Below are 14,284 nucleotides of genomic sequence, written 5' to 3' on the forward strand. Positions count from 1 at the left end.
ATGAAAAAGTTTCCATGTACAATCCTTTACTATAGATCAAGCTTATGCTCTAGACTCAAGGTTGTTGCAGAATTTATATTGAAAGTCGCGGATTATAAACCCATTTTTATATGGGATATATTGGAGTTAGTAATAGTCAAAGCTGACAGGGGCTTACATCTGCTCTTTCGTTCAAGACAAACAACTCCAAGCTGGCAACAGGCCAAAAGAGAACTAAAAAAAGAAAATAATTTGCCAACGTGTTTGTATACTACATAATAATTTTACCTATTTTAGTACAGGTACAAGCGATACCCAGCTAAATGATAATGTCAGTGGTTTGGCAAGATTCTGGCCAAGATAAAGGACTGCGCAGACCGCAGGGACAGCCGATCAGACAGCAGACGGAATATTGTGTAGAACATAATCAAGTTGACGATGATAATGCCACCAAGTTATGACTGCATGGCACAGGTTGAAGTGCAGGCCGAGAGGGAGACAGAATTCAATGGTAATTTGAGTAGCTGCGCCTGATCTCTGGCTCTGTCTCTCTCACTATACTTGTCATTGTCTCTAGATATGTCCGTCTGTCTGGCTGTCTGTCTGTCTGGATGTCTGTCCGTTGCAGTAACCTGAGACGACTCTGAGAACTCGAATGTTTTGGCCACTGAGACGTTGGAGCACTGCGCTCTGGTTGGCACAGCAGGTCGCCAAATTAGCGTTTAAATTTAGCTACTCGTTCATTGAATCAAAGCACAGCGGGTGTTCAGATTGAATCAAAGCAACTCCGCCATGAATCGAAATTAAAGCCCCGAGCCGATAATCTTAACTCCTGGCCACAGCCTGCGGCTGCCACCAATTGCATGCACTTAAAGCCGCCACCGATGATGCCATTGCCACATCAGAGACCCCAAAAGCATTGTCAACAACAAACGTTTCCCTATAATGCAAAAATAAAGAAAGAGAAGAAGTTATGTACGAAAAAGCCAAACAGGAGCTGCAAACTGTGTGCAAGCCAGGCTGCAGCTGGTGGGTTTGGCGGCAAAAAGCACTCAAGCAGCCAGCCCAATCTGTGTGGGCGTGCAGTCCTGGCCAGGACAATGTTTATGCAGCTAAAATGTGCGTGTGTGCGTGTGTGTGTGTGTGTGTGTGTGTGCGTGTGTGCTCGTTAGTTTGCCACACTTTGTTTTTGTCTCTTCCGTTTTGCCAGTTGCCTTTAACCGACGACCCCAACAGCATATATGCTTTTTTATCTATACCCTGTATAAATTTAAAGTAAAGTGCATAGCTGAGCACACGTGTTCATGATCAAAACTAATTTATTCAAGTCCGTCGTTCTCTTCATTTGGATATTCGTATGCCAGAAGCGAATCATATTATTTTGACAACAAGTCTCTAATATATATATATATGTATATATATAGATATAAATCCAATTTCCGATCCCGTCCCGCCATTTTTAATTCCGTCCCGTTTCTTACCATCCCATCGTTTTTTAATTCTATACAGACCTTCCCGATCCCGCCCAAAATTCGAAATAGCGGAACTTTCAGTAATTTCGACAATTCTGCATATCTTAAAATCCATTTCCAGTTCGCCAAAACCGCATCTCTTTTGTGGCCCGCGGAGTTCCCGAACAGTTCCCAGCTCTAGTTTCAATCTTTGGTTTTCGCTATAGATTTGTGTCTAGTTTGAAGCGCTTTAATTAGGCCCCTTGAAGCAAAGTCCATAAATTTTCAAGAAACGTCATTTTCATTACAGCAAAAGTAAAGTGCAGCTGATTACAGGGTATCTTCAAGTCCACTGGCGCACACTTGATTGCTCGTGGAGTGAAATTGCAAAAGAAAGTGAAGTGAAAAACATACACGATGGGAAAATCATCAACAGCTTCCTGGTCCTGGTGTCAGGGCTGGCTGTGTGTGTGTGTGTGTGTTTGTGTGGTGGGAAGGGGGTGGTGGCGTGATGAGGTTCGCTTGGGTTTTTAGAGACTGGCCAATTAGCCTGCGGTTGTGGCTCAAGACTTTCGCTGGCCATCCAAGCCGATTTCTGCTAATTAGAAACACCCCGCAAAATATGTTGAACGCATATGCAAATATTGTAACTGCTTGAAGAGTCCGTCCTGGCAGCTGCGGATGCGGATCTGTGTTAAAAAATGTGGTATTGTTTACTTTAAAGCGCAGACAACAAATGCGAAAGGGCTGTGCGGCACAGACAGACACGCAGGCAGACAGGGGGCGTGTTCTATAAGAACATGAATGAGCATAAAGTCGCGAATGGCTGAAGAGTTGGCGTGTTTTTTTTTTTTTTTTGTGCAGAAGAAGAAGGGCTAACAATTCTGCATATATACGCTATATATACACATAAATAAGTTCGAGTAGATGCGTGCAGAGCAAAAAAAAAAAAAGGCGAGGAAAAAACGAGAAAACGCATTGCAATAATTATTCGCAAAACGCGAGGCAGCAGCAACAGCAGCAACATCAGCCGCAGCAGCAGCAACAGCATGTTCTTCTATCATATTTACAATTTGTGTGTCGCCAATGCACTCAGGCCAACCCCAGGCCACGTCTGCCCCACACCGAAGCGGCCAGCTCTCCAGCCCGCCTCTGCGCAACTAAAGTTGCAACGCGGCAACATGCAAATGGAGCTGAAGCTGTGGCAAGTCAACAAGGCAGCAAGGCGGCAAGGCGGCAAGCCTGATAGCATCAGGCGAGCGCGAACAAGTAATTAGAAAATATATTTAAGATGTTGCCTGCCTGCCGCGACTCCAACTCCACAGTCTGCGCCCCCAGCGGCTGATCATCATCATCATCATCATCATCATCAGCGTCATGGTCATCATCGTGATATTTATGCTCATGCATTCTGAGGATGCTGCTGCAACTGCAACGAAAGCGTCGGCAATGCCAAAGGCAACCCTCGGGCCTTTATGCGCTTTATGTTTTCAATTGAAATATATGTGCACTTTACACACTGGCAATCATTTTGTGACTTTTTTTTACATTTGAATTTTCATTTATAACCCAAGCGCACGCATATAACCGCATACCCTGCCGCAGCGCACTTCAAAGGGTATATGCTCAATTAGAGCTAAGCATTGCATGTGAAGAACCTTTCGTTTCCACTTCGTACTCCATCTGCTAAGACCTCAAGCCTAAAATATCAATGCTAGGATTTAATTTTATTAAAAATAAATAACAATTTTTAATAGTAATTTAAAGTATTTTCTAATATTTTATTTATGACTGTAAATCGAAGCCAGCTGGAACCGGGATAATCAATTTTCTATTTACCATTAACGGAACCTTGAATCGGTTTGGTTGGAAAAGGAATAGCTGAACACAAGCCATGAAATTCTTGTTTGTGACACAAATCTAACAATATTTTCATATGATAAATATACTTATTTATTATTGACCTATTTACGCAACATATAACGAACCAAGGTTTTGAATTAGGTCTTGATTCATAGATGTGAAAAAGCCAGCACATTTGAAAGCCTTGCAGAGGATATTTAATTTTATCAGGAGATAAGTCCGAACCCAAATTGCACATATATTCTTCATCAGTATCAACAGCTGAGTCAATATTCTACGGCAACTAGTCATTCAGCTTTACAGCTTTACAGCTTTACATTTGTTAGCAGGCGATAAATATGTCGAAATTAGCCTGATCGGACTTCAATATTATATAACTGTCATAGGAATGATCAGTCAAAAATACATATCTTGTATGAAAACTGTTTTTGTTTTTCAATAGATATTGACTGTAAGGAGTTTCACTCTGCTCCTTACCTGCATATGATCATATCATCATCACCTAAGAAATATTTGATACAATTAATGCCCTTTCCTATATCCTAATACATGTACAATGATTGTCGGTTCGAGTACGTATACCCAATTGGTAAGGCCTGAAACTATTGACGAGATCTTAATAAGCAGTCTTAGAACCGGACAACTCATGACACCGCCTAGGGGAATCGATTGTCCCTCCTGTCATAGAAAAGTGTCCCTGAAACAGCCTCTTTTAGTCGACAAGCAAAAATCTGCCATAACTGAATTTGCTAATCGAAATACCCTTTCCAGCCAAGTGTCTACAAGGGTATTTAATGTTCGGCGTGGCTTTTTTGTGATCAATTGCATTGCTGCAAAGCGTCAGAGTCAGCTGAGAAATGCAATGTTGGTGATCTGCTTGCCGATAGAATTGCTCGTTAATTTACAAATTAAATGAAACGCGCAATTGTCATGCTATATACATTTGTATCTTGAGGGGCAGCACAGCGAGAACGAGGACTCAGTGGCTAATTAGAGCTGGCAAATTGCCGACAGCAATAGCAGCAACAGCAGAAGCAGGAGCAGCAAAATCTTCATGCAGCACAGTTTTATAGTTGGCTATTGCAGATGCCACCCCGGTTGTCAGTCGCTTTCGCTTATTGTTGGGTGCATTGACTTACACTACGCTGGCGTCGGTGCATCTTGCTATCAAGCCGTTTATTCCTGTCATCATGTCCCTGCGGCTACGCGACGTATGCGTGATGCATTGTCAACAAGTGCGCCAATGACAGCCCCGCTCCTCTGCCACAGACAACAAAGAGCCAGCAGCAGCAGAAGCAGCAGCAGCAGCGAGGCAAGCAGGGTGCTTCTAGTTTGCAAAGCATTCCGTTCTGTGCGAGCGATGTGGCAACATAAAAAGCCACTAGCTGGTTGCATATTTGGTTGACTTAATGCTTAGATTCTTTGGCTCAGATAGATGCAAATGGTGTGCTCTATCTTGGGCAGCTGCTTTGTCTTCCCGTACGAAATGCTGCAGCAGCAGCAACAACAGTGCCATGTGTCTCTTTTTAGCACTCACCCACGCCCACTCTAGGCTCTCGTCGAGCCACTCAGCTGAAATATCAGCTCTCCCTAAGCTCCAATGTATACGTCAGTGTGTGTACAGACATAAGTAAGTTGTTTTTTTTTCTTTATATATCCTGTACCCATTACAAATAGGCGAAATGGGTTTTGTCTAGTCGAGCTAGGGTGAGCTAGCCAGACAAGAATGATGAACGACCCTATCCCTAGCTGTTTTGACATTTGGGTTGCCCTTTATTTTTTTAATATAAATAAAGCAAATCAATTGATGATTTTAAGAAAAAATCTAATCAAAAGCTTTTGCCATTTTTTTAAATATAGATATAGACAGATAGATTAAGCATATCATATGCATTTTTACGTGAGTATTTTATTTTAGTTATTATAACTTAAGCAAAAATTCTTGTAAAAAATGCCCAAGCATGATATTGTAATAGATAACCGGCTACAAGGTATCTGCCAGTCGTGCCCAGCCGACAAGAGAAATAATTTTTTTTATTGCATACTTATGCTTATGAAAGGCATTGCAATTTTCCCCTCAAAGCAACAGGGAATGTTACAGTTAGGGGAGAAAGAAAGACACACCGAGGCAGAGTGAAAGAGAAATGAAGCGGGATGAGACGGGGTGGTATCTACGGATACTTATATGTGTATGGATATGATGACTCTATGCACATGCTAAAGTGTCGTTTTCATTTAGTCAGCTTCTAAATAAGTTGCTTTCACTTTTCCGAGTTGGCTTTGGATTTTACCCCTTGGCATCAATTCAATATTGACTCGAAGCCTTAGATTGGCTATTGTTGAAGCTTTGAAACTCTGGAAAAATTCAAGCGAAATCCTCTAGCAGATTTTTTGTGTACTTGTATGTGCCTGGGTAAGTAGCGAATGCCAGCGCTGACTACTAAATACTGCTACTGCTCCGCCTAGCAGATAAACAGGCCATGTCATCGGTGGCAGATTTTGTGCTGCAGTTTCTGCGCCGCACAAAGAGTGGCTTCATGGAGCTGTTCGGGCAACGTCGTCTGACGGGCACGGAGCAGGAGGAGCCCGAAGAGTTCGTGCCAGAGCTGTTGGATATGCGTCAGCTGGAATTGCGTGAGCAAGCACAGGAAATGGAAATGGATCTATATACCATCTCGTCCAGCGATGAAGACGAGGTGGAATACTATATCTATAACCAAGACGACAACATCAACACCACTCGCGAGATAGATCTTACCGCCAAGTTAGTACGCCCGCCCGTTGGCTACCACTGCAAGTAAACAATTCGAATGGAAGGGGGACTGTGATTGGCGATCTGTTGCATAATTCAAAAAAAAATGTAATTCGTTTAATATGTTGCCCATCAATTTGTTAATACAAAGCAAACGTATTTTTGTTTCATCAGCAACTTTCACTTGTTTGTTTCTGTCTTGCTGATTGCGGCTGCTCGCTTGGGTCTATTTTTGGATTGGTTGAATTGGTAGAAATGGTTGAACAGGCTCTGCCGCTTGGCAGCTCTTCACGGCAACTTGGCATCAGTTGAACAACTGGCTCGTTGGTCTAGGGGTATGATTTCCGCTTAGGGTGCGGGAGGTCCCGGGTTCAAATCCCGGACGAGCCCAAGTTTGATATATATTATTTTTTTTTATTTATTTATTTTCAATTTATATTAGCAGTTAACGCTGTGGCACAGAAAAAAGCTAGTCAGTGATGATTATTTATTTATTTAAAAAAATGTTTAATTCCCAGCCTATTGTGGTGTACTGTTGTACTGGAATCCATAAATCTCTATATATAAAACTGTTTGTCCTGACTGACTGACTGACTGACTGACTGACTGATTGGTGATCAACGCACAGCCCAAACCGTAAGAGCTAGGAAGCTGAAATTTTCACTGTAGTTACCTTATGTGATGTAGGTGCACGTTAAGACGGGGTTTCGGGAAATTCCACCCACAAATGTGGAAAAATCGCGAAAAACGTTTGTATGTAACTTTTTTGTTCACCATCTGATCGGTATCGAACTTATTTTCAAAGATCTTTGTTTAAATTCATTTGAGGGGTGTTTCACACTTTTTGAAAAATCCATTCCTCCTTGGTGGAAATGGAGGTCAAAGATTTGGTGGGTGACGTTTCGCACTCAAATTCATTTCCAGAGATCTATTAGAAAAATCATTTGAGACGTGTTTCACACTTTGGGCAGAATCCAAACTTCTTCGTGGGAAGGGCGATTTAAAGATTTTTTGGGCGAAGTTTTAAGTTGTGTCCGATTTGCTTCAAACTTATTTTCAAAGCTCTCAATAAGAACTTAATGAATACGTATTTCGACGATTTGGAAAATTCCACCCGCAACAGTGGTAAATTGGCGGAAAACGGTTGTATGAAAGTTTTTTGTTTATCATCCGATCGGTCCCAAACTCATTTTCAAAGATCTATGTTCAAATTCATTTGAGGGGTGTTTCACACTTTTCGAAATATCCATCCTTCCTTGGTGCAAATGGGGGTCGAAGATTTGGTGGATGACTTTTGTGTTCAAATCTATTTCCAAAGATCTATAAGAAAAATCATTTGAGACGTCTTTCACATTTAAACTCCTTCGGTGGAAATGCATTTCAAAGATTTTTTTGGTGAATTTTAAGTTTTGTCCGATTTGCATAAAAGTTGTTTGATTCCCGTCCGATCAGTTTCAAAATCATTTTCAAAGCTTTTTGAAAACATTGATTTTATAACATACGTGCCACGGGCAAGGCCGGGTTATACCCGCTAGTACATAAATAAATTGAATAAAAACATAAAATATTCAAGAACAAAACCATTTTTAACTATATCGCCCGCAGCTTTAAAGCTAGTCACCAAATGATTTGTTTTATTTGCGTGTTTCTTGGTTCAGTTTGTGTGTGTGCTGATAAAAGCAGGCATTGTCCAATGTGCAAGTAGATTTAACGTGCAGTACAAGTGCTTGGCGGAGGGGTAATACAAAGAAGTTGGTTAAAACAGAAGGGGAGAGCATTCGTGATGAGTCCATACTGAATAATGCGTTTGCATTTGGAGACGGGTTAAAGTACTTGCCACAGGACACGAGCGCGAGGGTTGCGCAAATTGTTGTGGGTCTCCTGGCATTTGACCGCTTAACACTTGGCAACAAATTATGCAAAATATGAGAACAGAGAGTTCGCCAGGCACTTGACGGGGGGAGTCGCTGGCATGTTTCGTAATTATTTAAAAAGCAAACTACACACACATACTTGTGCATAGGTACACATATAATTGTGTGTGCTTTCTATTGTTTTTAGCATCCTTGCAACAACAACAGCAACAACAATGGCGGCAACACAGCAGGCAGTCAGCGTTGATGCCGCTTCCTTGACAACTTTGAAGACTGTGGGCTGGGGCTGGGGCTGGCACAGGGACTTGGGCTGCGACTTGGACTTGGGCATGGGTCACCTGCAACATCGTCAACAACATCATTGCCATCTGCTTTATTTTGTGCACTTGTGCGCCTTCACTTTGTGCATAATTTCTTAAGCATCAGCAGCAGCGGTCGGCGCCACAACTTGGGCCATGCGGGAGCAATGCACTGAGATTTAACCATGGCATAGCTGACTGCTGGCGAGGGGCGGGCTGTGCGCCTTGTGGCTTTGCCAGTATTTGTTGATTACGTTTGAATATTTTCAGCCGCAATCGAATGATCATTTGATACCATTCAGTTGCAGGATGTTGCATAGACAAATCGAGCAAAACGCGCCAAGCCCATTGCGTGGGCCGCCCTCAGCTGTACGGCCATGCCGTATGTCGCCTTTGTGTATCTGAATCTGAATCTGAATCGACTCTGGATTTAGCTGCTTTCCTTTACCAGTCACCCTCTCTGTGCACCCATTCGCTACTCGCTTCCCGTTTCTCGTTTTTCGTTGGCTGCTTGTCTATCTGCCTGCTTCTGTGTTCCATTAAGAGTAGCTCTTGGGCATGAATGTCATCATCAGGACAAGTGTTGCAGCGCGCTCACATGGGACAACAAAAACACAAACAGCAGCAGGAGCAGCAGAACCAGCGGCAGCAGCAGCATTTGCTGGGGTGAAAGTAAAAATTACACTTGCAGCAGAAGCTGCAGCAGGGCAACGAAATTTTATACAAACGTCAAAGGCGAAAACGTTGACGGTTATGATCCTGGAGCTGAAAATTATTCTGGCGCTGCTGCTGCTGCTCCAGCTCCTGTTTCTGCTCCTGCTGCTGCTGCTGCTTCTGCTTCTGCTGTTCCCGCCGCTGGGGTTGTGCCAGCGTACGAGTTCGTTAAACCTTCAAGCATCGAAGCTTTCATTTCTTGACAAAACCCTCAACATGAACAAACTACAGCATGCCAGTGGGGCGCGAATCTCAGCGCTGCAATGGCAACAGCAGCTCCAGAGCGTCAGGTCGACCCAAGTCGCGATACTCACATCGCAGATACTTTGATGCCGAGTATGCTGGCTGGGGGCATTCAGCCGGAGCACACTCCAAAAACTTAGCTGGTCGCCCTTGCCAAGTCGATGACTGGCAACGGGTCGGGGTCGGGTTGCCGGCAGAGTCAAGCATATTGCGTTAAATTTTAATTAAGCAAGCCACACGCACTTTTCTATGCACAGGTAGAATGGAATGGGAAGTTGCTCCTTTGTTGCTGCTCGCACCTCGGTGCGTGCTCTCGGCTGAGTAATTTCCAGTTTACAACTCTCTTACAAGTCTCGGTATTATTATTTTTTAAAATATTCTTCTTACGTTTATTATTCCTATTTTTATGCTCATTTACCATTGAATAAAGTAATTAAAAATGAGCCTAACCAAAGAGTTCACTTATCATGTAATCCCACCAATACGTCTTATAAGGCTATATGAAAGAGAAGTCTGATCTTAATAGCGACACAATTTTTCATTGAATTTATATGTATCGTATAAAGTATTAATGTATATTAAAGATGCAATAAGTTTATAAAACGTTTCTATCGTGAAAATTGTATGAGAATCGAAAAGCAAGGCCTGAATATAAACGAGAAAGTACAGCTATTTTCGACACACCGTAGATTAAATACTCTGGTGGACAGTTGCCTTACATAGATATATATCGTGCTGAGCTTGGTGAAAATGTCTTGTAAAATAAACCAGTCAAAAACTAATATTTATATAATATAGTAGTACAATTTTGATAAGATTTGGCTATATATATACAAGCAGCATAGTGAAACTTGTAAATGCAGGGTAAAAACTGTTTTTCACGCAAGAACTTAATTTTCGAACGATTGTTCTTGTGTCAGCTATATATGGCGGTCCGATGTTGATAGAATTTTGCATATATGTAACTAATAAATGCGGAATTTATTCAACAAAAACTTGAAAATACAAAATGATTACTTCAAAAACTGATTTTATACCAATCATTTCTATGGCAGCTATATGATTTAGTGGATCGATTTGGCTGACTCCGTCATATATACTTCCCGTACAGACGGACGGATCTATGCAATTGTTGATAACGATAACGATAGCTTGAACGCTGAGACTAGTTAGCATGGAAACAGACAAGCGGGCAAATGGCTATATGGACTCGACTCTTTATACTGATCAAGAACAAATACAATCCATGGGATTATATATACTTCTTTCTAGGCACTATGCACATTTCATGATACACTTCTAATGTCTTCTAAAGGTTATAAGAATTGAATGCAAAATGTTTTTGTTGAAAAATGTATCTTTATAGCAACATAAAAAACTATTATTAACAGGAAAGTAAAATAAATTTACATACACATATATACATTTGTAATAGCACCTTATCGTGTGATAAGGAATGAAAGATTTCATTGACTTTGACTTCCAAAATGCATACAAAACTCCGACGGTTTTTACAAAATATGCAATGATTTTTCTCTTCAAAGTTCATATGCGTATTGATTGGGGATATTTATAGTTAAAACTGCTATGAATTTCGAAAAAAAAAAAAATTTTGGTGTAGTTGTTGGAGTTCCTCCTTGCCGACAGATTTCAATTGAATGCTTATTTTAATGGATTCAACCGTGCTCGTTTCTACAAATGGCTATTCATTTTTTTTTTTTTTGTTTTTTTAGAACATTATTCAAATTTAGTGTTCGTTTACGACCGTATCGACTGTAATCTTGAGTTTCAACTACCTATATCGTATTACCTATAATTTTTTTCATTCTTGTAAAATACGTTCATTTGTGTGATAATTCCAATTTGTGAAGACTGTCTAGTTCAACTCGGATAGTTCTTAGAATTGGTTAAGTCTTCAGTGGTATCAATTGGCATTGTTAAACGATGATTCGGCTATTTGCAGCTGTTGCTCTTTGTCTTACACCATTCCGAAAACAACATTGGTTGATATTTTCCATATGGATCTAGTGCCATTATAGTGCCATTAACATCCACATAATCGACGGTGCCATTTTCCCGTATGGCGCGTCTTTGGCCCGCATCCTGGCTCTGTTGGATCACAGAATCGGGCAGCCGAGCCGGACTTGCTTTCGGCAAGGCGACTGGCTTTGAGCTGGCCATACTTGACGGCTGGCCGTAGTGAAACCGCATTGTGCCATACGGCAGTGGTGTCGGAGCTGGCAGCAGTTGGAGCCCAGCACGATCCAGCTGCTCGTGCTCCTCATACAAATCCTCCACGATGGGCAGCAAAGCATCGGCCAGCGGCACATTCTCCTGCATGATGGCCGCCTGCAGGCGCAGCTGCTGATGTGTTGTTAGCATATATGTTGGCGATATTTCCGCATCCATGACCACTCTGCCCGGCTCCTGGGACTGGCCCTCATCGACTTCTAGCTGCATCAAGCTGTAGCTCTGGAAGGCCACATTCAATGAGTTGCGCTTCAGGGGTGCAGCCCGTGCACAGCTCAACGGCATCACCTCAATGCTGTCCATGTTGTTTGGGTTGACATTGTTGTTGTTGTCCTTGGGTATGACCTGAATGGTCGTGCTGGGCCCCATGCCGGGAGCGGGTGGATGACGCTCGGGGCACCTAAAGAAATCCATGGCGTTTATCAGGGACGGCATGTCTGGAGTACTATTCCTGATGTTGGGTAACACCCCTGCCGGCAACTCCATGGTCACGTGTGTGACTCCCGATATGGCACGCACGTCGAGCTGCTCCCTGGGCTGTGGCACGGTTAGACCAGTGTACAACATCTCGATGGTGGTGCCGTGTTTATGGACACGATTGCTGAGCGCATACCACTGATTTGCAGCGCCTGGCAGTGGCCCCTTCTTAGAGGATGAGCACATGGGATAAAAGGGACATCTATTGTGAGCATCAGTGGATATTTACCTGGCGCTGCTGCTGACGTCGATTGTTATGGGCCTGTTCCTGTCGATGTGGCTGCAGCGGTTGCAGCTGCTGCAGCTGCTGCTTCTTTGGCTTTTGAGCGAAGGGCAGCTTCAGTCTTGAAAGGTTTGCACGATGCTTATGGCAGCGCCATGACGCATGTGGCACGTTGTCGCCCACATCGGGCGTCACAGATTGTGCAACACTGTCGACGAAAGTTACGTTCCGTTGATTATAGTGCTGCCCATTGATTTGTTGCCTTTGAGCAAGAGCTTGACTGTGTTTTCTATAAAAACTATCAACGTTGTTGCCAACTTTTGCTGTGCCATATCCATCGGAAATAATGGTCTTGGCGGGGTTGCTTGTGTATCCGCCATTTAGCATACTTTTGCCTTGCTTACGCATTGCAGGTTCACAAAAAGTTTATAAATATAAATATATATATTCTACCTTATTGTTTGATGTTTGTTTAAAATGTCAACAAGAAATGAATTCAACTGTTCCCCAAAAAAGAAATAAATCAGCTTAAATAAGTGTGTGTTTTAAATAGAAATGTCTACTTTAAATTATCTGTATACATTTTTTATAGATGTTTGCAGCCGATCCGACCAAAATTAAAGCTTCAGGCGAACAACCTTTGACCTGATTTTCTGGCAAGATATTTTTTTAAACATTTTTGAAACAACATTTTGAAGTTGCTAAATAAAAAAGCTTTCCGCCAATCTTCCATAGTTCCGGGTGCAATTTCCAAAAATTCATTGAAACACGTGCAAATAAAATCCGTAAAATCTCGCATATTCATCAGCTTGGATTATACGAAAAGTGTGATTTTTCAATAAGATCCTTGAATATGAATTAGCATCCGAAACGTAATCCACCAAATCTTTGTCTCCCAGGAGAAATGGCTTTTGCGAATGATCGAAAATAAATTTGAGCAAAGATCTTTGAATATGAGTTTGAGGTTGACCGGATGGCAATCAAAAAAGGATTAATAAAATGGTTTTCCACGATTCTTCCACACTTGCGGGTGGAATTTCTTCCATTACATAAGGCAACTACAGTGAACATTTCAGTTTCTTAGCTGCTTCTTAAGATTTGGGCTATGCGTTGATCACCAATCAATCAGTCAATCAGTCAGTCAATCAGAACAAACAGTTTTACATATAGAGAAAGATTACTAGCTGTGTAAATGCGTATATGCCAGTCAAGCCTTGGCATTCGATTGGTCACGCTTGGATAGGTATCTGGATAGAATTAGCTGAATGGAAGTTCTCTGACTCTCTGGCAGCAAATCAACGTTACCCCAATGCTAAGGTGGTCACTTGGTGGTGCTGTGTTTGCGGTGCAATGCCGCTAGCGAAAAGGCACAACGCTGACGATGATGATGATCCATGTATTTATATGATATCGGGCAAGGACAAGAACAAGACAAGGCTCAAAGGGAGTTGCACAGGGAGAGCACAAGGCTGGAACCAGCTTGGCAACTCGCTGCTTGGCAAGGCAGGCGTTGTGCTAATTGATTCTGCCGCTTAAAGTTTACAAAGTGTAATTTTTATTGAAATGCGTCCAAGGCTGGCATCGGCATCGGCCGGCAATTTGGTCGTCGCTGCCGGCATCGCTGCTGACCTCGATGTGTCCGTGTCTGCTCTGTGCGATGGTAATCGTCGTTATGCCACTGCCACTGCCACTGGCATTGTCAGTTGCGTACCGTCCGGCTCGCTGTTCTGTTTTGATGTTCGGTGCATGTCGCAGCATTTGTAAATGATATGCGCCGCCTCGCCAAGTGACAGCGCTAATGGGCAGTGAGACTTTACTGCATCTGTCTCAGCGCCTGACGAGCTGCCGGTCCGCATTGCACGCTCAATCAGCTGCGCTCAATTAACTATGAAGCTACTTGGCATTGTTTGAATGCCAGTTGCAGTTGGAGTCGCGGCTGCTGCTGCTGCTGCTGTTTCTGCTGCACTCGATCCTCATCCTCAAGCTCCAACGTGCATTAAGCGTTGCCAATAAGTGCCCAAAGTGTGTCGTCGTCGTCGTCGTCATCCTCGCACGTCCCACAAGTTGTTTGTCGGTTGATTGCTGTTATGTGCTGGTATGCAGCGCTTAACACGCCAAGTCAATTAAATGTTGCTTCCGCAACTTGGCCAAGGAAAGTG

The 14,284-nt window shown here is 42.7% G+C and overlaps 2 protein-coding genes and 1 non-coding gene across 6 annotated transcripts; 2 read left to right on the forward strand and 1 right to left on the reverse strand.

Annotated features, from left to right (window-relative positions):
- Window positions 1-5,563: 5,563 nt before the first annotated feature.
- On the forward strand, window positions 5,564-6,222 carry LOC135427462 (uncharacterized). Of its 3 annotated transcripts, none has more exons than XM_064680982.1 (2): window positions 5,564-5,706; window positions 5,763-6,222. In XM_064680982.1, exons 1-2 carry the CDS (start codon window positions 5,697-5,699, stop codon window positions 6,092-6,094), a joined length of 342 nt encoding a protein of 113 aa, XP_064537052.1. In that variant the 5' UTR covers window positions 5,564-5,696; the 3' UTR covers window positions 6,095-6,222. The 3 variants fall into 3 exon arrangements, with proteins under 3 accessions (XP_064537052.1, XP_064537053.1, XP_064537054.1); XM_064680983.1 differs by having other exon boundaries at window positions 5,564-5,694; XM_064680984.1 differs by having other exon boundaries at window positions 5,582-5,706; window positions 5,771-6,222.
- Window positions 6,223-6,363: 141 nt separating this feature from the next.
- On the forward strand, window positions 6,364-6,435 carry TRNAP-AGG (transfer RNA proline (anticodon AGG)). Its single transcript has one exon. It is a non-coding gene; the product is annotated as a tRNA-Pro (tRNA).
- Window positions 6,436-10,833: 4,398 nt separating this feature from the next.
- On the reverse strand, window positions 10,834-12,625 carry LOC135427500 (uncharacterized). Of its 2 annotated transcripts, none has more exons than XM_064681029.1 (2): window positions 12,132-12,625; window positions 10,834-12,067 (listed from the first exon to the last, which is right to left on the reverse strand). In XM_064681029.1, the coding sequence occupies exons 1-2, from the start codon at window positions 12,531-12,533 to the stop codon at window positions 11,129-11,131; spliced, it is 1,341 nt and encodes a 446-aa protein (XP_064537099.1). In that variant the 5' UTR covers window positions 12,534-12,625; the 3' UTR covers window positions 10,834-11,128. The 2 variants fall into 2 exon arrangements, with proteins under 2 accessions (XP_064537099.1, XP_064537098.1); XM_064681028.1 differs by having other exon boundaries at window positions 10,834-12,070.
- Between the last annotated feature and the right edge of the window lie 1,659 nt (window positions 12,626-14,284).

Source organism: Drosophila montana, unplaced genomic scaffold, assembly GCF_035044405.1.
Source record: "Drosophila montana isolate Dmon_TW-CO22-7 unplaced genomic scaffold, ASM3504440v1 contig_2178_1, whole genome shotgun sequence".
Lineage (NCBI taxonomy): Eukaryota > Metazoa > Arthropoda > Insecta > Diptera > Drosophilidae > Drosophila > Drosophila montana.

Excerpts from the sequence above, each read along its gene's own strand:
- LOC135427500 (XM_064681028.1), bottom strand. The coding sequence starts at position 12,533 with ATGCGTAAGCAAGGCAAAAGTATGCTAAATGGCGGATACACAAGCAAC. Across the intron at positions 12,071-12,131 it reads GACGTCAGCAGCAGCGCCAG|AAGGGGCCACTGCCAGGCGC; the intron begins GTAAATATCCAC and ends TCATCCTCTAAG.